We start from the raw sequence: 23181 nt of genomic DNA, 5'->3' as shown, positions 1-23181 counted from the left end.
AAGCCTAGGAGGCCTGCGTCAGAGGTAGTTAGTGCCACACATGAACTGGCTCAGCAGTGACCAGGCCAGCTAATGTGGGCAAGAGTTAGGACAAACTTAAGACGCCGTATTGGGTGCAGAAGTAAGGCCTGGAACTCACCCAAAGGTGCTAGTTTTCTCAAATTCCAAAATCGGACGTGCAGCCTGTCTTAAAATCTGGGGTTTGGGCCAAGGGGTTGACACCGGGACCAGAGCAGGGAGAACAGGCCTCTCCGGCTGGCCTCACAGCTGTGTGCCCTGCCTCCCTGTATTCCTGGGGGTGACTTCCATTTCATTGGAAAGTGCTTGGCACATACCAGGAGCTCAATAAAACCCCCAGGAGATTGACAGTACTGTGTCCCTGATTGAAGGGAGCTCTCCCCTCCCCCATAGATAGTTATTATCCTGGCATGCCAGTGGAGCTCACAGAGGGCCCAGTTAGCAAGTGGTGGAGCCAGGTTTCAAACTTGTTCCAGTCTCCGGGTGAGCAGAGCCAGAAAAGCTTGGAGAGTGGGGGCCTCCAGGAAGACACATCTTAACATCTGGAAGGACAGGGAGGATTTCAGAAGGAGGGGGAAGGGGTAGGGCTCCCCTCCCCCATCATCTGCTTTGTCCTAGGCCAAGCAGTGACCTCACAGGACTTTATTAACATCCTAATTGTACACAGCTGGCCTCACTCTAGCACTAATGAGCTCATTATCCTCCCTACTTAAGGAGGCCATTGTGGCCTGGTCACCCTGGGGACAGCAGTGGCCTGGGGGTGCCCATCCCTTCCTGCCACCTCCCCCCCCCCAGCCATGCTCAGCTCCCTCCTGAAGAGGCTTAGCCCCAGCTGCTGTCCTGCTGCTCCTCTTCCTCTTCCCCACCCCCTCTGCCCCCACCTCCATGTAGAAGATTCAAAAGTCATTCCCTGAAACTGGCCAGAGAGGTAGACTCTCAGTGAACAACCAAATGGTCGCCAAAGATACCTGCGGCCTGAGGTGGGGGCATCCGGCTCCTGAGCCCAGCCTGAGCCCGAGCAGTCTCTCCCTGGGGCTGGACCTGGTCTATGTCTTCCACATCCCCAACCTTGTTAGGCAACCATGTTAGGCACATTTCTTGGTTCTGTCTCTAGCTCCTTGGCACTTAGACCAAGATAAAGAGGCCTATCAAGCCCTACCCCTTCCCCCTCCTTCTGAAATCTTCCCTGTCCTTCCAGATGTTAAGATGTGTCTTCCTTGTTCTTGAGGCCTAGCAAGCAGGGCGGCCTCTCCCATGGGCCTTTGATTCCTGGGAAAGACCCTGAGAAAGGAGGTGGAGCAAGGGCAGCCGCAGGAGTTTGTTCTTCTGGGTGACTCCCCAGCATGGGGCTCTGCCTGGAGACCCCTTACGGGTCACACGCCCACAAGGTGCTCTCTCAGGCTTCTCTGAAATTAATCCTTGCTGTTCTCCATCCAGCAACAGTGTGGGAGCCCCTCAGCTGCCCCATGGGCCCTCCAGGTGACATAGCTATGCTATCCTGTTTGTGTGGCAAGCACATTACCCAGCCATCCATAGGGTGTGGACACTTAGTGACCAGCAGCTCCACCACACTGCGACTACTCAGCCCAGTGTGAGTCCTCTTCAGCCTTGGCGAATGGGCCCCATTAGTTACTCTAATATCAGAATGGAGATGGAGAATTAGAAAGGGAGAGTAGCTTACCCCATGTAAATGCAGATCTAGCTCTGTTCCTATATGTACATGTGCCCACCCACACATAGATGGGTACACATGCATAACCACCCCTCCCCCACCCAGTATACCCTTGTCCATTCTCTCTCTCTCTCCCCCTTTCTCTCTCTCTCTCTCTCTCTCTCTCTCTCTCTCTCACACACACACACACACACACACACACACACACACACTGATGAAAAAGTACATGCACTGCAATGCATTTAGAAACCTCACAGGTTGCTATGGCTCATGCCAGTTGGCCATCCTCAGAGGTCTGGGTCCCATTTGTTCCTCAGTAGAACAGCAGTGACTTGGGTCAGGAGCCCCAGTTACAGCAACTGATGTCAGTGGTATCTAAGAGAGGCCCGCCAGCCACCATGGGTGTGAGCAAGCCCAGGGAGTCTGCAGGGAGCCTGGTGCGCACTAGGCAGTGTTTCTGCCTGCCCGTCATGGCTTGATGGAGATGCCTACCACTGAGACAGTGGTAGGCTTTTCTCTACAGCCATCACCTGGTACCAGTGGGGCCTGGAAGATACCCAGCCCAGTCCTCGAGTGCTAGAGCTGCAGTAGAAGCTCAGGCCAGTGTTCCTAGGCAGGCCCTGGGCTGTAAGGATGATGACTGTCTCAGCCCTGGGTCCTGCAAGAGAATGTAGTTCTAAGTTGGTGTCCAAAAGAGTAGACATGCTGGGGGTGTGGCCAGACACCTCAGGTTTCTCTGTGCCCTGGCTGTCCTGGACCTTGCTCTGTAGACCAGGCTACCCCCAAACGCACAGTGATACACCTGCCTCTGCTTCCTGTGTGCTAGGGTTAAAGGCATGTGCCACCACACCTGGCCTGACTTGTCACCTTTTAAAGAGGCTACCTGGAGACAGCGTGAGGTACACAGGAACCTAGCCATGGTGCTCTGCCCACTGGGTGTCACTGCCATTTGGCCACTTAACAAGTTTCCGACCAGTCCCCACACCTAGGACCAAAGCCTTCATCTATATCCCTGGCTCCACAGAAAGAGAGGCAGCAACATGTGCAGGGAAAAGTGCCCATGAGGGAAATTAGGGAAGAGGACACAAGGCCTCCAAGGGAGAGTGCTGACTCCTGAGGTCATAGCCCCTTGAGACAAGGACAGAGGTCTACACAGGAAGGAGAGGATAGGGACAAGAATCTGGTAGCGCTGATGAGGAAAATCCCCCTGGGAAAGTCGTTCTGGGCCTCATATCTTTGAAACAAAGATCAAAGAAACACTACCTTTGGCGTCCTTCACAAGCCTTCTGCCTATAGAGGGGTGAGCATCCTTCGCTCCTGCCCAGGATGGTTTTGGAGCCCCATTCCTGGAAGACAACCACCCAACCTCCATTAGACCACCAAGTCGCCCGCCTTCCTACCTGGGACCTTGAGAAGTTGCCACAAATATAGGCGTGAGCTTTGGCTTTCAGGGGCCTCTTGAAAAGTGACCCCAAGTTGGGAATACCCCTTGAGTTCTTGTGGGTCTCCCCAGTAAGCAGGATTGACTGAGACTCAAGCCTTCATCGTGTTTCCCCCACCTGAATCTGGCTGAGGAGGGAGGAAGGCTTCCATGTCAAGCCTAGGGTCAAGGAGCGGTAGGTGAGCTTGCTAGCCCTATAACTATCTCGTTGCTCTTCTCCATGAGTGAGCAGAGCCCTTTGATACCTGCTAGTCCATCTCTGCAGAGTAGACAGAGAAACCTCTTTGGACATCAAAATGAAGATAGCCTGGTGCTTACTGACCAGCGTGTGGTGCTCAGGGCCCTCTGGGTTCAGGAGAAGTGGTCAGTGAAGCCCTCTTCATATCCATGAATGCTGACCCTATCGGTCTTCTCCAGACACTTACAGCATTTCTTACCCAAACGTCAGCACATTCGAGGTAAAGGCAGAGGATCAGTGGAGGCTCTCACAATCAGTAAGCATCCCCGGCCTGACCCTGGCCTCAGAGTGAGCATCTACTTCCCAGTCTCTAGTTCTCAACGGTGCTGAAAGACATTCTGTCTTGTCAGTCCCAGGATGTGAGCCACCCGGGATGATTCTCTTTCCCCAGAGGTTTAGTGAGTCTGGTTGTCTGGTGTCCTGAAAGCCACCTACAGCCCAAAGACTGGAACGCTAGTATCAGTAGAGTATTTCTAGCCTCTGGCCTGCCTGACTACCACCCTGTTCCCAGAGGTGGGTACCACACCTCCCTGTCCTGAATCAGTGGCCTCAACTGTTCTCTCATAAGAAGTCAAATCTCCCCTCTTCCTTAACCCAGAGACCCATCGTCTTGTAGCTCATGCCTAGCTGCCCTCTTCTGGTGTTGGGTCTGATGCTGGAAGCCTTTCCAAGAAGGCCTAGAGAAGTCCCCGTAGAGGTTGTCCGTGTATGTGTCCTGGTCTTGCCGTCACAGCATAGCAGAAGGAAGGCCTAATACTTAGGTTCTAGTCAATGCTGTATAGTTGCTCTGTGCCATGGGGAAGGAGCCTCCTGCAGGCCTCTTTTTCACCCCTGGAACAAATGAACATTGTGGCCTATGCTGGACAGCCAGCAAGGGCCCTGGGTCATGGGATCTGAGCTAGAAAACTAGCCCAGCTGTCAACAGCAGAAGAAACAGAATCAGTGACCCAACCGAGACCTCTGAGGCCTACAGGCCAGGGCCTCAATGGGCTTTGCAGAACATCAAGCAGAGGACTATGGGACCGTCCACAAGAATGGGATGCCTGGTCCACACACAGACTTTGGAAACTCTGGCCTGCTGTAAGGGACAGACAGGGCCTAATTTAAGACCTAGGGAATGACTTGTGTTCTAAGGGCTGCCCAGCTGTGACGAGCTACTGGGCTTCTTCTCTCAGTTATTTTCGTACTACCCATGAAGCATTCTTCTCCACCTTCCCAGCCAGACCCAGCCCAGTTTAGGGGTGCCTAGGAGAACCTCCCCTGTGTCTTCTCAGGCTGAACTGGACCCAGAGAGTCTGCCTCAACAGAAAGGAGCCCTGGGGCCAGATTATGTGGAGGACAAAGGAGAGAGGAGAGGGGAGGGAGGGGCAAGTAAGGGTGGTCTGAAGACAACCTGGGGTCCCAAGACCTAGGGTTCAGATATTTTATTCTGTAACTGATTCTTGAATGAATGGGTAAGGGAATGAGCAGACAACATGAATGGACAAGAGCTATGAATGAGCCTTTGTCATGTGACTGGACTGTCAGAGGTCACGTGAGGATGCACTTACTGTGATTGCAGGGTCAGTGTGCATCAAGGGCAGCTGGGAGCAGCTGAAGTGGGAGCATTGCTGACCCGTGCTAGGGAAAAGAAACCGCTGACTGTCAGTCTCTGCGAGGCAGCCATGCCTGTCAAGACCAGAGGCTGCCCAACTCCAGCGAGGCTGAGAAAAAAGATGGCAGGTCCCTGGTGTTCAGACAGGACTCTCCCTGAGCAATGCATTCCACACTGGGGTGGGGTGCCACTGTTTCCATTACACTTAATGTTTACATCAAATGTGCATGACTGTGGGGGAGGGGTCTCAGACTCTCTTCTCAGGAAGAATATTTGTCTTTTCTGCTGTAATTGCTCAAGGCATTTCCCAGATGCCCAGGTTGTCTGGGTCAGTGCCTTGCCTCTGGCCACTCCTGCCATCTGCATCCTGGCCCCAGCCTGCCTCCACCATCCTGCAGGCATTGAGAGCTTCTTCTCTCTTGTCCCCTTTGCAGGCTGGTGGTTTGTGAGCACATCTGAAGAGCAAGGTTGGGTCCCTGCCACCTACTTGGAGGCCCAGAATGGCACACGAGACGACTCCGACATCAATACCTCCAAGACTGGAGAAGGTGAGGGCCTGTGGGTTCGTAGGAAAGTAATAAAGCTGGACTGAAGGGGTTTCTAGGGGCTAGCCCCTCCTGAAGGCAGTTCCCTGACTCTTCTCCCTAAGCCACTATAGTGGTTTATATTTTACCTAAGCCCCTTCTGTTTGGGATTCATTCACTGAGACCAACCCACATGGTCACCTCATACCCTGGTCCATCTGTCATCTTCCATGTGGGGCTCAGAACGGAAAGTTCTCTTAGGTTGTAGACTTTAGCTTTGGCACCGTTGGGGTAGAGAACGTGCTTAGTACTAGAAACCTTGGGTTTCCCTCAAGAACTCCAAAGACACCTGCCTCTACTCCCGGCCTCACACTGGACTTCCTGTGGCAAAGCCGACCCCAAGGGGTCAGGTAGACACAATTCTTGCTGTGTGTTGTTCTCCTCTGTAATCCTTCTCAGGGCACTGACAACTGCCCAGTGAACCCCTCTCAGGTTCCCAGATGCTGGGGTACTCTGGTTTCCACACAGGCACTCTCTGGCTGGCTCTGGCTCCATGAGATTCTTCTGAGTGTCTCTCCAAGCATTTCAGAGACTGCTTTTGTCCTTAAAGCCATCCATTAAGTGTGACCCACCCCACTCCCAGCTCCCTGCTGTAATGCCTCCCACTTCTCCCTGGCCTGGCAGCAGGAATCCTTTGCCTAACAGTCAGTCAGTAGGAAGGATCCAGGTAGCTATGTCTGAAGGCCAGAGAGGTGTGAGGTCCTGCCACCAACAGCTCAGACCTCCTTTAGGTTCCTCAGCTCCTGCTGCCCAAGCCAAATGAATAGTCAGGGCCAGATCCTTCTTCATCCTTCCCCAAGATGCTAGTTCCTTTGTTGGTGGTTGGGGCCCTACTCTGCTTATCTTATTTCAACCCTGGCATTAAAGGAGACACTCAGTACACATCCACCTTATAATAGGGTTCCAGATCCTAGTTCCCTCCCCGAGTCTTTGAACCTATATCTGATTCTGTTCTGGGTATGTCGTACCTCACTGCTGGGTTCCATGCAGATCCCCAGACCTTGCTGCCTACCTACTGACCTACTCCTCAAAGCCTGTCAGTCCTCTCAGAACATCGGCTCGCTGAGTGCAGCCATTGTATGCCTGTAATCCCAACACTTGATAGGTGGAAGCGAAGGATCAAGAGTTGAAGGCTAGCCTGGGCTACATGAGACCCTGTTTTGTTTAGGAAAACTACATTCAAATGTTCCGGATACCAGGCCAGGGGCAAACCCTTATTAACTACGCTGAGAGATGACATACATGTTATTTGTCTAACTACAAGGACAGAGGCTCAGGGTGTTCCGTCACGTGTCTGTCCTCATCAGGTGGTCTCACTGTTATGTCATGGCCTCTCTGAAGCATCTGTTTGTGGGGGAAGAAGGCCACTCTGGGTTTATAAGAAGAGTATATGACAGAAAAGGCTTTAAAAAGCAGGAAGAGTAGAGCAGAGCAGAGAGGTACGAGTTAGCAACAGGGCCTCAGACAGAACCAGACAAGGTAGGAAAGGGCTCAGCAGGCCTCAACAAAGAGTAATGTGGGCATTCTGCATGGAGCAAGTGGTACCCAGGTGTTCTGGTGATGCTTCTGTTGCTGTGGATAAACACCGTGACATTTAGCAAGTCGGGGAGCATAGGGTTTATTTCATTACACTTCTAGGGTATTGTCCATCATCAAGGGGAAGCCAAGGCAGGAGCTTGAAGCAGAAACAGAGGAACACTGCTTACCAGTTTAAGCCCTAGCTTCTGCTCAGCTAGCTTTCTTAAACAGCACAGGAACCCCCTGCCTAGGGATGCTGCCACCCACAGTGGAATAGGCCCTCCTACATTAATTAACAGTCAAGAATATGCCTCATAGCCAGGCAGTGGTGGCCCACGCCTTTAATCCCAGCACTTGGGAGGCAGAGGCAGAGGCAGAGGCAGATGGATTTCTGAGTTCGAGGCCAGCCTGGTCTACAGAGTGAGTTCCAGGACAGCCAGGACTACACAGAGAAACCCTGTCTCAAAAAAAAAGAAAGAAAAGAAAAGAAAAGAAAAACCAAGAAAGAAAAAGAAAGAAAAAGAAAGAAAGAAGGAAGGAAGGAAGGAAGGAAGGAAGGAAAGAAAGAAAGAAAGAAAGAAAGAAAGAAAGAAAGAAGAAAATGCCTCATAGCTGGGCAGTGGTAGCACATGCCTTTAATCTGAGTATTTGGGAGGCAGATGCAGGCCAATCTCTGTGAATTCAAGGTTAGCCTGGTCTATAGAGTGAATTCTAGGACAACCAGGGCTATACAGTGAAACCTTGTCTCAAAAAAACAGAGAGGGGTGAGGAAGGAGAGGGAGAGGGAGAGGGAGAGGGAGAGGGAGAGGGAGAGGGAGAGGGAGAGGGAGAGGGAGAGGGAGAGGGAGAGGGAGAGGGAGAGAGAGAGAGAGAGAGAGAGAGAGAGAGAGAGAGAATGCCCCATAATGGCCACGGGAGCAATCCCTAATTGAAATTCCCTCAGATGACTCTAAGTTGTATAAAGACAGCTGAAGCTACAGACAGGTTGTGGAAGACTTTGGCCCTGGTGGATTAGGAATTAGGGGACACCCAGGGTAACATCTGTGTTCAGAGGTGTGTGCATGAATGTGTGTGCGCACCAAGCATGCAGCTGCTCTGCACGCTTCCGGTAGGTAGGACCTGGGTACCAGCACGCTGGCCATATTTAGATCTACAAAGCCTTCCTAGGGCAGTGGCAGAGGAGCTGGGAGTGGGGCTGTGCTGGAGCCCACACTCCTAGCCTGTTGCCAAGAAACAAGTTGCAGGACCAAAGAGATGCCTCAGTGGTTAAGAGCACACTGACTGTTCTTCCAGAAGACCTGGGTTCAATCTGCAGTATCCATATGGCAGGTCACAACCATTTCAAACCCCAGTTCCAGGGGCTCTGGTGTCCTCTGCCATCAGTGGACACACATGCATACACATAAAATGAAAAATAAAATAAAACTCTTAATAAAGAAGAGGGAGGAGGAGCAGGATGCATGGCCATTCTCCTCACAGGGCAAGCAGGTATCTCCCGAGGTTTTACTGAATTTTGGCCCACATATGTGTGGACAGTGTTACTTTTACCAGTTCTACCAGCCAGCCACCCTCCCCAGAACTAGGCAGTCTGGCGTCTTCCTTTGGTACTAGGAGGTGAGACAAGCTGGCACTCTGGCCCTGGTCTGGTGTTCATTCCTTTAGGAGTAGCATAGGAAGGCAGTACGTGGAGAGCCAGACCCGGCTGAGGCTGGATGGAAACTCAGTGCTCATCAGCCAGGTGGGGGTGGGGTGGGGGAGTCAAAGCAGACTTGACCAGCGAGAAACTGGGCGGTTGTGGTCTTTGTCACACAAAAAGATAACATAAGGGAACAGAGTCTTGCCTGTGTGCATCTATTCAGCAAAGCTTTCTTGGCAGACAAATACGATATAAATTAACCCAGTGGGATTGCTCTGACCCAGCTTTCTTTATATGGTGCCTTCTTGCCATGGTGGCAGGTTAACAGTCATGCCTGGTGAGTAGACAGCAAAATGTCCAGAACCCAGGGATCTCTGGGAGCTGCAGTTGAGTCTCCCAATCTCTAAGTGGGAGGAACCAGGCTTCTTTTTTTTGTTTGTTTTTGTTTTTTGAGACAGGGTTTCTCTGTATAGCCTGGGCTGTCCTGGAACTCACTCTGTAGATCAGGCTAGCCTCGAACTCAGAAATCCTCCTGCCTCTGCCTCTCAAGTGCTGGGATTAAAGGCGTGCGCCACCACAGCCAGGCTGGACCCAGGCTTCTTTAGTCCACTCCTAGATCCAGTTCAGTCTAGGCAACAGGAACCCAGCAACTCAGACACACCTCCCTCTCTCCTCCCCTCCCCCTCCCCCTCTCATCCTCATCTCCATTCTCTCCACCGGTTTGGTTCCTGTGGGCCGTGGGCACCATCACCGTCTCTCACGTCAGTGTCCAAGAGACGCAAAGCTCACCTGCGGCGCCTGGATCGCCGGTGGACCCTGGGCGGGATGGTCAACAGGCAACACAGCCGAGGTGACCACGGGCGCCTGCCTCTCCTCCTGCAGCTGCCTGTCTCTCACTAACACCCTCTCCTTTGCCTGCTCTGCTCTTTGCCTGTGGTCTTCTGACTCACTCAGATCTGGCAAGATTTGTTTCTCATTCACTGCAGCTCAGACTGGGGACAGGGCCTTGCTTGGAAATTGATGTGGCACTAGGGGTGGCTCTGGCTTGCTAGTGCCCTGGGCATATACAACTTATGATGGGTCTCTATGTTCTTTGGAAGAGAAGAGAGGCATGAGAAAAGTCCCTGGGTCTCAAAGGAAAGCATGAAAAAAGTCCCTGGGTCTCAAAGGACAGCCATCCCTGCCCTGGGTCCTGCATGTTAGAGAGATCAAAGCTTCCTGCTCTTACCAGGGTTCCCTTATTCTGTCCTTTATTACTCTTCCCACTAAGAAAGAGTCCCTCAGCACTGCGCTCTCCTCAGCTGCTGTGCCAGCCTACAGCCCTTCTTCAGCAGCTCCACTTGCTAGAACCTAGAAGGGCACAGAATCCAAACCTATCGGTGGCACCAGAGCATTTTCCAGCCAACACTGACGAAGGGCCATCCGTCAGCCGAGGCACTGGTACATAGGAGCTCAGGAAGAGCTCAGTCAAGGGCTCCAGGGAAGCCCTGGGCTGACTAGGAAGCTGACTTTTGCTGCGTCAGGATTGTTTGGCTCAGCTCCTTCCCAACATCCAGGAACTTGTGGAAGGAGGGGAGGAACAGGAGGGATAGCGTCTGGATGCACCCCTAAACATGTACAGACCTTCATACTGGGTGGTCAGTCTCTCCTGGCCCCCCCCAGAGAGTAGAGCAGAGTGTGTATTTCTGGTGGTGACAGTACAGCTAGAAGCTGAGATGGGCGTATAGTGAATGCAGGCCTCTCTGGAGAGCAGGGCTGCTCATGATTCACCACCCCCACCCCCACCCCCACCCCACCCCCAAAGCTCGTTCCCAAATGGCAGTGTATTTCAGTACCTACCCCAAGAATCAGGCTACAGAATGTCTGCACTCCTGGGTGGCCACAGCCAATGGCTGACTCAGAGTGCTGGCCATAAAGAACCCAGCTCGTGCAGAGGCAGGGCTTAGTGTAGACCCTGGGGACTGATACAGGGGGCCTGAGTTGGAGAAGCAGCAACAGGCCACATTGACAGTAAAGGCCACCCTAAAGTTAGGCAGTAGGGGACCACTCTGCCAAGAGGCTAGGGTTGAACACAACCTCCAACTCTAGTGGCAAAGACAAATAGGATGTGGACCCCGAATCCCACAAAGAGGACAAAGGTTTGGCCTGTTCTGCATCCCATCACTTGCTGAGTCCCGGGCATGCTGTTGCCTGCATGACCACACAGATGCACGCAGAGACCAGAGACAGGCCCACACAGGGCCTGAAGGCAACAGGTGTGGCTAGCACTGCTTCGTAGCTATATCCAACCACCACCCCAGCAGCGCGCCACTCAGAGAGAGTGATTCCAGGAGTGCCACCAAACAAGCCCTGCTACACATAGCTGAGTTATATAGTCACAGATGGATTTCGGGTACAACTGTCTCCCAGACACATCAGCGTATAACCGTAGCAATACCCACAATCGACACATAGGCATGACCCCTCATACCATGAATTACCATGGTAAATTCAGACAAAACAGTACATGTAGATCCCTAAGTAATCATAATTCTGCAGTCACCTGTTCTTGAGCAAAGACAAGCCACAACTTCGTGTTCATGATCACAGACTTCCTCTTCCCAGCTCTCGCCCTATGAACTGTATTCAATTAAGTCAGGCAGCCAAAAAGAGCTCACAGAGAGCTGGCGGGCAAGCGCGCAGCAGCTGGAAACCCAACAGGAGGCCATGAGTAAAAGAAAAGTCAGAGCTTCCGGGTCCTCTGGTCCCTATCCCTCAGCTGGCCAGGCCTTTGGAATCGGAGACCTCTCTATGGAGGGGTTGGAGGAGTTGGAGGGGCCGGGAGGGGAGCAAAGAGACTGCTGACAGAGGGGAAAGTATTTGGAAAGAGGAGGCCTCTGTGGTTTGGAAACTTCAGGGCTTCCAGCCCCTGCCTCCCAAACTGGGACAGGCTGTCCACCTCCCCCAGCCTACCCACCCGCCGGCCTCTTGGCCAGCCTTCATTCACCAGGGTAAGAATGCCATCATCTCTGCATGGTACAATCACAGAACCCAGGAGCCCTGACCAGACCCTAGCTACCTCACTTTTCCCTCAGACCTGTCTCTTAAAGGGGCATCTCTTCCAGAGACCCAACCCAACTGCAGATCAGCTACCTATAGATACCGTTTTCCATGTGTCTGGAATTCTCTTCTCTAGACATTCCCCTTGACCATAGAGTCTATGGCCAGGACCAGAAGTGCTCTCTGTAACAGGGACAGCTCACTTGTAAGATGAATGGCCCAAGACCCAAGTCACCTGCGTCAGCCTGAGGTAGACATCTCTGTCTCCCCAGCCAGAGCTGAAAACCACCAGTCCAAAGGGACAGTGAAGGAGAGGTGGCCTGTCTTGCCCTGTTAGGAACCAGGACTGGGCTCTTGTCTGGAATCCTGCAGTAATCAGGGTCCAATGAGCCTCTGTGCCAATCAGCATTTTAACCGGGAGACCATGCCATTCCCGGTGCCTCATGTATGGGCTCTTTTGCAACCAGTCTCACTAGCCAGAACCAATATCCATGGTAGTGTTCCCTGCCCCAAGTGGCTGGCCATGGACTCTGTCCATCATACACACTTAAAAGGCTGCTATGGCCATGCTTGGCATCGGAGAGGCTGAACACATGGTCAAGGCCCTGTTCTCAGCCATGGAGCAGGGCAGGGCTCCTCTAATCTTCCCCTAAGAAGGCCTGTCATTTTTCTCTTCAAAAGCAACCTTGCCTAGGAAAACTTTCCTGATAGCTTCCTGCTCGAACCACAGGCTTTTAAAAATAGCCTGGTCGAACAAAGGCAAAATGTGGAGCCCAGGCCTTGCCTTGCCTGGACCTCAGACTCTGGATTCCCAGACCTGGCACTGTCCCTATAACCACTGCCTAGGCCAGGGTTTACCATGACCCACTGGAAAATGGAGCAGGCAGGAGAGCAGAGCGTTGGCCTGGAGCCTGTGGAACTTCTCCAGGGCCCTAGTCAGAATCTGGCTGGGCAGGTTCTCAGGCAGTGTTGGCAGCACTCCTGGGCAGGGCTGGGATGGAATCTGCAGGCTTCGAGCAGAGCCCTCCTTAGATGATGCTGAGAAAAGCCTGTGGTAAGAGTCAAATGGAGAGCCTGTACCCTCACCCGCCTTTAGCTTTTTGGCAGTTTTTCAAGCATGGCCTTGTGATCTGTCAGGCCCATCCTGCAGCCTGCCAGGAGAGATACCTCTATCAGAGGCAAATGCTACTGGCCCAGCAGAGGGCTACAGACAGCACCCCAATAATGCAGGGGAGAAGGAACCCTCCCACAGCAGGGTGTTGGTGTGGTAGCTCTCTCCTAACCAACCCCTCCACCACCACCCCCACCACCCCCCCACCCCCCACCCCCGGCCACCTAGAGGTTGAGGCAGACTGCCCAACAAGGTCCGGCTTGGAGGCAGGAGCAGCAGGCGCCTTTGAGGCCAGACTCCTATTTTGAGCTCCCAAGCAAGCTCCTCCCTCAGTCCCTGCCTGTCCCTACTTTCCTCCTCATGGATAGAGCCCAGGACTCTACTGTAACAGTCCCTACTGTTATGTGCTAGGTACCATTGTGATCTCCAGGAAGCACCCAGCACAGTCCTCCCAAGAGCACTTCCAGATAACCACTTCTTCCAATGGGAGTGAGTGCAGCATGCTCTTCCTTGGGCCTCAGGCCATCCAATAGACAGTCTTATAAGAGGTGGGTGGCCTCAGCCAGTCAGTTGCAGTTCTACCAGAGGGCTTCATGAGGACAGAAGTGGACCTCAGCAGACATGGGAGCCTGAACAAAGACCCAGGGCTGCCTGCTGCTCAGCCTTCCCAGGAAGCCCTTCCTAAGAAGACTAGTGCTGTGGGGGAAACTTGGAGATGACCCAAAGGCACACAGGGAGAATAGAACATGCGGCTCTGCAGGAGGGGCAGGTGGTGGGACCCTTGACGTCTTCCTACCTCAGCAGCACCACGGTCACACACACCATAACAAGCCCCACAAGCACTCCTGTAGAACTTGCTCCATGGAACACTCTAGGATAAATGCCTTGATCTGCTGTTATGGGGATGAGCTGCTCAGTGAAGGCGTTATGGAAGCCTTAGTCTGGAAGTCAGACTGAGAGAATTTAAGAGATTTACAGAGCTGGAATCCAGAGTATGGAGTGTAGATGGGACATGACATGTTCTGAGGGGAGACATGCTAGAATTCCCAGAGCATTGGAGACACCTAGCATTAGAGGTACCTAGCATTGGTCTCAATTTCCTGACTTAGAGCCTAGGAGAAGCAGATTCCTCCAAACTCTGGGACCCCCAACACCCTGTCTGGAGGACCTGCTTTCATGCTGCCTGAGGCTTCGCTGACACCCTGGAATCCTGCCTAGCTTTGGCTTATCCTGGGAACAGCAGTGACCCCCTAACCCAGTGACCCCTCTTCTGCTCTCTGAGTCCTGCTTCCTCTTCTCTGGAGAAGCCAATGCTGGCCCAGGGCATGTTAGTATGGAGCTGAGCAAGGCTCAGCCGGGACAGAGGGGAACAGGAGCCAGGACCTGCACCACAGCCTCACACTAACTGTGCTTTCTCACTCACCCACCCACTCACAGAAGAGAAGTATGTCACCGTGCAGCCCTACACCAGCCAAAGCAAAGACGAGATCGGCTTCGAGAAGGGTGTTACCGTGGAGGTGATCCGAAAGAACCTGGAGGGCTGGTGGTACATCAGGTAGGAGCCTGGCTCCTGGGCAAACAGCTCAGTGCAAAGTAACCAACAGGCAGGTAGATACCAAAGATAACTGTGTGCCAACTCTGCTCAGCTCACTGATTGTCTCCTAGGACCTGAAAGCAGAGGCTGAGCCCCAGCTAGTAGGGCATAGGAGCTGGCTCAGCTCAGGCAATGGTGCAATCCCCTTCCCATGCACAGCCAAGAATTCAACACAACTGAAGTTTGTGTTCTGCATCCACCTTGGCTGCCTGGCCTGCTCCTCAGCTGAGACAACCTGAAACACCAACTTCCAGGCCCTGCCAAGACCCAGCCTGGCTGCCTCTGTGGTTCACCAACAGTCAAGGCTCCAGACACAGATCTCTGGTGTCCATGTTCCTGGTGGGTGGAGGCCATTGCACTCCACAGGGCTGGATGCAAGGCTGGGCTCCAAGTGAGATCCCTTCCTTCTCTCAGTGTCTCTCCTGGAGCCTTGTCACTCTTCTCAGCTGAGAGATCCATTTAGGCGTGTGTCTAGAGTTGTGTTGCAGGCGAAACTCTGTGGGTCTCATTCTGCCATTACCAACCCTAGACCTGCCTTAAGTGGATTTGTGGTCAGAAAGTTCCTTTGGAGCAATACAGCCGTGGGGATTTTGCTCAGCTTCTCTCTCCTCGGCTTGCAACCCAGCTAACAGAACAGTCCCCTGTGTGAGCTAGAGGGACAGCTGCCTCTGACTCACTGTGGTCCCTTTCCAAAGGCCAGTGCCATAGCACCCTGTGATCCATCAATATGAGTTTCTCATGCAACAGTGGCTAAGAGCACAGCAGAGTCTGGTGGTCTTAAAGGTCAGTCTGTGCTGCAAGGGAGGACGCCTTAGTGTGAACTGATGTCCCCATCACCCTTGGATGTACCTTTCTATCCTGTCATGTGGCCTGGGACTGTGAACTTACAGCCACCCCTAGTCTTCTATGTTCTCTAAACAATGGAAGCTGGAACCAACTGCAGATCCATCAGCCATAAGCCTGGTGTGAGAAGGCCTGCAGATAGATCTCCCAGCCGGCTTGTGGTCTATGTGTGTTTGCCTAGGAGTGATCACAACAGCTGCCTTTTATATTTTAGGGTTGTCTGTCTGACTGTCTGTGCATTTGTTTTAAGATAACAAATAGTGTCAATCTGGGCTACTTCTAGTCAGCTACTGTCCCTATAGATTGGTCCTTTTTAGCCAGTGGGGACTCAATTGAAAAGTACCCTGGTGATACCGTTCTACCTTAAAAAGCCTGCCAGAAACCTCCTTAAAACATTGCCATTTCCCAACATTCCAAGCTGTGTGTTGATCCTCATTTCCTGTCTTTCTTTTCCTCCCCCAGCCTTAGACAGACAGAGTCTCTCTCTCTCTCTCTCTCTCTCTCTCTCTCTCTCTCTCTCTCTCTCTCCTCCCTCTCCCCCTCCCCCTCCCCTCCCCCTCCCCCTCCCCCTCCCTCTCCCCCCCCTCTCTCCCCCCTACACATTCCCTCTGCAGCCTGCGTGTCTCTCTGGAGTCAGTCATACTACAGAGCTGGGAAACAGCTGTGAGGAAGTTGTGCCCAGACACACAGCCACCCCTGACGTGTGCATCACTCTGCTACTGTATCCTGTAACACAAAGCCTGGGACATAGCTTTATCCATGCAGTGTATAGAACACAGAGGGCTGTGAAATGGGACACCCCAGGCTATATGTCACCCTTCAGTCCCAACCCATTTCCTCTGCCACTGTCAAATAACAAGACACCAGCAAGGTCTTTTTCAGAGCTTCAAGAACCCCAGGCTCTGGGCCTGGTGTAGCACCCTCTCCCTCGGGCCCTCTGATACCTGCCTTACCTTTCTGAGCCTTAGCTGCTGCCATAGAAAGGTCAGACACATTTTCTCACCGTTCCTCTCCACCCTTGACATTCTGTGTGTCAGCTTCTACCCGTCACATCCAGGAGGCAGCCTCAGTTCGGTAATGTCTGCTTTCCAAGACACATGTAAGCTGGGCACACCTGCATGTACCTCCCAGTGACATGGCTATGAGGAGCCTCCTCCTGTCTGGACTTCTGTGTTGCCTTTCTCCTACCTAACACACACCCAAGATCAGGGTCACATCGGGAAGGGCAGTAGGGGGTTGTCAGACATCTGGTCTGTGAGGGCCATTTCTAAAGAGCCAGCTGTGTCCCGGGAGCAGATGGGGACATTGCGTCCTAGAGTCGGAAGCACCGGCAGCCAGTGCTGGGCCCGGAAGCAAGTTCCCTGCCGATTTGGGTGAAGACTCAGTACCCTGTTGGGGAGGAGAGGGAATTTAAACAGTCAAGGAAGCACCAGAAATTAAGTCATCCCTGTCATTGCCTTTAGCCTTGGTCTATGAGCTTTTGGGTTGGTTTGGTTTTGCCATAACAATGGTCTGAATTTTATCCAGTCATGCACTTTCATCTGTGTTTATGCTTTTGTATTTGTAGCCCCAGTTAGACAGGCTTTTTCCACATGCAATAGTGGCACATGCCATAATTCCAGCACTCAGGAGGCAAAAGCAAAGGCAGGCAGATCTCTGTGAGTTCAAGTCCAGTCTTCTCTATAGAGCAAGTTCCATGACAGCCAGGGCTAGAGAGAAAAAGGCTTTTTCAACCCTCAAGATTATTATATGACTTTAAAAAAAAAAGATTTATTTATTTTATGGATATGAGTGCACTGTCAACTCTCTTCAGACACACCAGAAGAGGGCATCAGATCCCATTACAGATGGTTGTGAGCCACCATGTGGGTGCTGGGAATTGAACTCAGGACCTCTGGCAGAGCAGTCAGTGCTCTTAACTGCTGAGCCATTTCTCTAGCCCATGACTTTAAAAAAACAAAACAAAACAAACAAAGTTGTATATAGTCCCAGTTGGCCTGGTACTCCCTGTATAACCTAAGCTGGTATGACTTAAGGTAATCCTCCTGCCTCAGCCTCCCAAGTGGTAAGTATAGACATGAGCCCATGGCGCCTAGCTCGTTTGTTTTGTTCCTTCTTATTGTATGATGAGAGGCCAGATCTCACACCTTTATCCTAACCATCCAATTCACCTATCAAATACTTTTTAAAGCCACAACATTAAAAGGTTACATGTGTGGACTCACCCTGTGAACTTGACCTGTCAGCCATCTGTCCAGCAGCGCTCAAACACTCTCCCATTAGGCGGTGGCCACTCCCTCCACCCAACTCTTTTTTTTTTTTTTTAATGTTGCCTTGTTTGACACAAGGTCTCTTGTATCCAGACTAGTCAGTGTAACTGAGGATGGCCCTGAACTTCTGATCCCCTGCTCCACCTCCAGAGTGCTGGGATTATAGGTGTGAGCCTCTCTGCTTGCTCGGGAAGTACCAAGGCTTAAACCCTACCTCTCTTCTTTCTTGAGATAGAGACATACTCTTTAGTGGGGCCAACCTAAAGCTCTCCCTCTCTACTCCCCACAGGCACCCCTAGCACTTCCTCTTCCTCCCTTCTTGTCCTCTCCCTCCCCCTGGGTTCAATTAGTGCTGTGATGTTTATTGATCTTGTTGGCCTGATCTTATACAAGTAACTAGCTACTGGGAGTTCATGGGTGCAGTAGCCTTGTTGCGCTCAGGAAACGGCGTTTCCCGCCATACCTCCTGGCCCGATGGCTCTTACAGTCTCTCCACTCCCTTTCATGATGTTCCCCTGAGAGCCTTTTGTGGAAGGGGGTGATACAGATATCTCATTTACAGTGGAACATTCAGTAGTCAATTATTCTTAGCATGAAGATGGTTGAAACCAGTCTCTCTGCACCAAGTGGTGACCACCACAGAGAGAAGCTTTTCTGGCCGAGGTTGAGGGTAGCACCAATTTATGTATATAAAAATAAATATTCAGAAGGACACAGTCTTGTCCGTTTAGCACAGTGGTTCTCAATTTGTGGGGTTTGACTCTTTGGGGGTCAAATGACCCTTTCACAGGGGTCACCTAAGACCATCAGAAAACAGACATTTCAGATAATTCATAACAGTAGCAAAATTTCAGTTATGAAGTAGCAACAAAAACAATTTTATGGGTGGGGGGTCACCACAACCTGAGGAACTATATTAAGGGGTCACAGCGTTAAAGAAGGTTAAGAATCACTGATTTAGCGAGACAACAGTAGTAGGTCCCCCTGGGTTTATGAGCAGGTCACAACACCAGCATGAACTCCTATTGCGCAGGCCTCAAATCCAATCCCAAAGTAGTTGGTCTCCAGATCTGATCTAGAACTTCTAATCCTCCTGCCTCAGGCTTCTGACTGCTGGGATTTTAGGCATGTGCCACCATGCTTAACCATCTTACAACCTCCTTTGGCCTCAAGTCCTTCTGTGTCTAACCTTCTGGATCCATTTTAGCAACTGCATCCCCTGTGTCTTACAGAAGAAAGTTGGACAAGATAACACATCAAGGACTGTCACCTGTGCATGCCTCTTTCCTCTTTGGTCACACTTCCGTTTCTGTAGGGATGTGACTGATCATACGATGGACCGGTCATCTATTTGTAACTTCTTTTCTCTAGAATTACCCTTAGGCCATCATGAGGTCTACCAACTGGGTAGAACAGTGTTTACAAGAACCCTACTGTTAAGGTCCTGTGTTTGTCTGAGAGCAGCAGTTCAGTTTCCAGTGTCTTCCCCCTTGACCCCAGCTTTGGTTTCCACAGCAACAGCAGAACTGCCAAACCCCTAGTAAAGCATTAGAGAGAAGGTTGGGCTAGGCAAACTCAGATGGAAACTGAGGCCTGGGAGTAAAAGGGGAAACCAGAAATGATGGTGCGTTCCTTCCTCTCACAGATACCTAGGCAAAGAGGGCTGGGCACCAGCATCCTATCTGAAGAAGGCCAAGGATGACCTGCCAACCCGGAAGAAGAACCTGGCGGGTCCAGTGGAGATCATAGGGAACATCATGGAGATTAGTAACCTGCTCAACAAGAAGGCGTCTGGGGATAAGGAGGCTCCGGCTGAAGGCGAGGGATCGGAGGCCCCCATCACCAAGAAGGAGATCAGCTTACCCATCCTCTGCAATGCTTCCAACGGCAGCGCCTTGGGCATTCCCGAGAGGACCACATCCAAGCTGGCCCAGGGCTCCCCAGCTGTGGCCAGGATTGCCCCTCAGAGGGCCCAGATCAGTAAGCATCCGAAGGGCCCAGTTCCCCTACAGAGTGGGCGGGCATGGGTGAGCAGAACCCAGGAACTACCTGGGACCTCCATGACTTTTTCACCCTGAGTGATAGTCTGGGTTCTGTCAACATGCCCTTGATCATAAGAGTGAAAAGGTCCGGGGCTGGAGAGATGGCTCAGTGGTTAAGAGCATTGACTGCTCTTCCAGAAGTCCTGAGTTCAATTCCCAGCAACCACACGGTGGCTCACAACCATCTGTAATGGGATCTGATGCACTCTTCTGGTGTGTCTGAAGACAGCTGCAGTGTATTCATAAAAATAAGAATAAATAAATCTTTAAAAAAGAGTGAAGAGGCCCAGGGAGTGACTGTGTCCCTGTAAGCCACTGCTCTGAAGATGTCTTATTGTAGGAGGGAGCAGGCTGCTGGCCTCCCTCTCCCTAAGAAAGAACCAGGGATGGCTCTTTAGCAGAGGGACAAATCCCAAGAGCAAGTGACATCTTTTCTCTTCAGAAAAAGCTTTATAAATCTGGGTGATTGGTGTACAGCTGATTTTACAAACCCAGGGGCTCCGAGTCTGTGGTCCTCTGTGCAGGCTTGCCTTGTGGAGTGTAAGATGTGGAAGAGGCTGACAAGAACACCTGATGTGCAAAGGTGTTTGCCACCCAAGCCTCATCTGAATAGATCCCGGGACTCACATGCAGGCAAAAGGAGGGAGCTGGCTTCCCAACACTGCAGCACACATGTGCCCATCCCCCGCCTGCAGACACAGTCTGTTACTAAAGCCTGTGTGCCTGCACCTCTACATGAACCTGTGGCCTATCAACACCTTTGGTATTATGGGGTGTGAGGACAGTTTTTTGTTTTGTTTTGTTTTGTTTTTAAACATTTAGCTCTTAACTTTATTGTTAGCTGTCTGGTACTTGGAGAAATCTTTATTGGGGAGGACTTTTGTCTTGCCTTGTGCTCCCTTCAGAGGACTTAGGACTAGTGAGCAAAAAATAGATGTGGTTCCTGTTTCTACTGAAAATCTGACAAATCCATGTGGCCTTTGCCACAGGGAAAGCTGCTGTAGGTACTGTGTCCACTAGGATTCTTAAAACTGTGGCTTGTTCTTCTTTCAGGCTCCCCAAACCTGAGGACGAGACCACCCCCGCGCAGAGAATCCAGCCTGGTATGTGACTCTCTTCCTTCTCTGGGATTACTCCCAGAACCCTCACTGCTGCCTTTGAAGCAGGGCCTGTGACCCAGGGGCTTGTAGGGCCCTATTGGGGTTTCCATCTTTGTAGCAGACAGGGGCAGAAGCCTGCAGATCCCAGGGCTCCCTGGAGCATAGCTAGACAGTTTATAATCAGAAAAGCGCAGCACTCCAAGGCTAAATAAATCCATCCCAGCCACTACACTGGCAGACATAAACATTTAGACTGGCCAGCAGGACTGTCCAGTGGGGCATTGCCAGGGCCTAGAAATGGGGCTGCTGGCTACATTGGCCCAGAAGCCTTACAGCTTTCTCAGGATTACCCAGTGAACGTTGTAGGCTCCACAGCCTAGAGGGTAAAGGGTAGACTAGTGCTTACCCACCAGGAAGGGGAGTAACTGGCAAGACCTGGCTCATGACACTGCTGAAGTCCCTGGCTCTTGAATGAGTGACTGGTAACTACCCTCTCAGGCAGGGAGCTTGGGGAACTTGGGGAACACCAATGTTGGTGACAAGCTTAAGACCTGTTATAGGACAGGGGAGTGGGGCAGAGGGCAGTGTGATGCAGTTGGAAGACAAACTTCAGTAGTAGAGTGCTTGCTTATCATGCACGAGGCCTTGGAGGTACCATCCCTAGCATCCCTGGAAGGGAATATTGGAGCCTGGTATAGATTCCATTTCTGAAGCAGGAACAAAGTAAGAGCCTCTGTAAGTCTCCTACCCTGCGAAGTGCTCAGTTTTCTTCTCCGATAGGTAAGAAGAGTACTAGCCACCTCCTAGGTCTGCTCTGAGGATGGGATGGGATGCGGTGGTTCATTTTTAGGACCAGAAGCCAGGTTTCCCTTTCCTGTGTGAACTCCTGGATGTTAGGTGGTGTTATCCAGTTCTCTACATGGGACAATCCCTAAATCATGTCTACTGCATGTTACTCCGGCGGCATTTGCTCGGCCATGGGAGTAGGGGCCCTCCACATATCAGAAGATGTGGCCTCTGGCCATGAGTATTTTGTGACCTAGTCCCAGTAAAATCTCTGTCTCTCTTTTTTGCCTGTTCTTTTGTAAGTGAACAATGACTTCTCCATTTCTCCCCTTTCTTTGAGCCCCAGCTAATTATTTTCAGGCAGACTTGACTTTGGCAGGAACAGAGTCATTCCTTCCACACTTAACAAACGCAAGCTCGCCGAGGCAGGGATGCTGGTTCCAGTTAGACTCAGCTGAATCCCACCCTGTCAGGGTACAGGAGGAGACAAAGTGCAGCTAGCTGTGCCAGCTTCCACGTGTGGTTGTACATCCAGGCACAGGGGCAGGGAAAGAAGACTGATTCACACATACCTACCCCAAAGCCATCTTTTTTCTATCCCATTACTCAGAGTGATCCAAACAGCTCAGCTTCAACTAGAAGACAGAGGAAGCTGAGCCTTGAAGGGTAAAGGAAGAGACAGGGTTCCTGAGGTATTGGACCGCTGGCTGTGTTCAATGGTTCCCAGACTCCTCCTCCCTGGACCAGAATGTATTATATATCTCAGTTATCATCTTCAGGAGCCCAGTCTTCTGTTTTCCAGAAGAGGAAACTGAGGCTCAGAACACTTGAGTCTTAGATCTTCCTCCCATAGCAGGGTTGCCCACCCCCACTTGCTTTTCCAGCTGCTCAGTGTTAATCCCTTAGTATGGGAAGAACAAACATAACCTGACAAAGTCCAGACTACATCCACCAGGATGGCTGTCCATGTGATTAACACAGGCTGCCTCAGCAGCACCCAGTAGGTGCACAGCAAATGGCTGTTTAAGAAAACAGAATGCGGTTCACAGATCCTAGGTCAGTTGTTCTAAGTGTCCTAGAATGGCACTTGGAGAAGAGTTGTGTGCCAGCATCAAAAGGCACATAGAAGCCCTGGGATATTCTGCCTGCCTACTGAAATGGCATTCTGTTCAGGGTAGCAACGTGCTGTCCTCCTCCCAAAGACTCCTCCCCAACTGGCTGTCCCCTATACATTACTGTCCTGGGGACAGTTGGCTGTCTCACTGTCTTCTGTAGTAGCTGCCCACGTGGTTTAGGACCCACCCCTTAGACTTATGAAATGGTGGTGTCCCCGCTTTGTTAGAAGGATTCTTTTGACTTTAACTTTCCACCTTGGGAGGAAACCTACTGAGGCCTCTGATGGTGTGCACTCTGTAGCTCAAACGAGTGTTGTGTGAACCTTGGGTGCCACCTCCTGGGGGGAAGGCCTGGAGCCTAAGTGATAGCTGCTGATTTGTTTCTGCTTTAGGGGTTCCAGCTACCAAAGCCGCCAGAGCCCCCTTCTGTTGAGGTAGAGTACTACACCATCGCTGAATTCCAGTCCTGCATTTCTGACGGGATCAGCTTTCGAGGCGGACAGAAGGCAGAGGTGAGCCTCCTTCAGGCCAAGGACCTGTGTTTCATATTTTATAATATGTCGTCTTGGCAAGGTTTCTG

At 51.6% G+C, this 23181-nt stretch overlaps 1 protein-coding gene across 7 annotated transcripts in view; it reads left to right on the top strand.

Annotated features, from left to right (window-relative positions):
* The window catches only part of Sh3pxd2a (SH3 and PX domains 2A), a 206329-nt gene that overhangs the window by 173506 nt on the left and 9642 nt on the right, over positions 1 to 23181 (top strand). For 5 of the 7 annotated variants that reach the window (XM_034520854.2, XM_076923949.1, XM_034520846.2 and 2 more), the window contains 6 exons: positions 5398 to 5511; positions 9468 to 9551; positions 14289 to 14406; positions 19204 to 19538; positions 20654 to 20703; positions 22994 to 23113. In XM_034520854.2, coding sequence (XP_034376745.1) covers positions 5398 to 5511; positions 9468 to 9551; positions 14289 to 14406; positions 19204 to 19538; positions 20654 to 20703; positions 22994 to 23113 — 821 coding nt within the window. The remainder of the gene's footprint in view (positions 1 to 5397; positions 5512 to 9467; positions 9552 to 14288; positions 14407 to 19203; positions 19539 to 20653; positions 20704 to 22993; positions 23114 to 23181) is intronic. The other 2 variants (XM_076923957.1, XM_076923953.1) reach the window with 1 other exon arrangement.

The sequence above is a fragment of the Arvicanthis niloticus genome, chromosome 1 (genome assembly GCF_011762505.2).
Source record: "Arvicanthis niloticus isolate mArvNil1 chromosome 1, mArvNil1.pat.X, whole genome shotgun sequence".
Taxonomy (NCBI): domain Eukaryota; kingdom Metazoa; phylum Chordata; class Mammalia; order Rodentia; family Muridae; genus Arvicanthis; species Arvicanthis niloticus.
The sequence above is the reverse complement of the archived record's forward strand: the minus strand, read 5'-3'. Positions and strand labels throughout refer to the sequence as shown.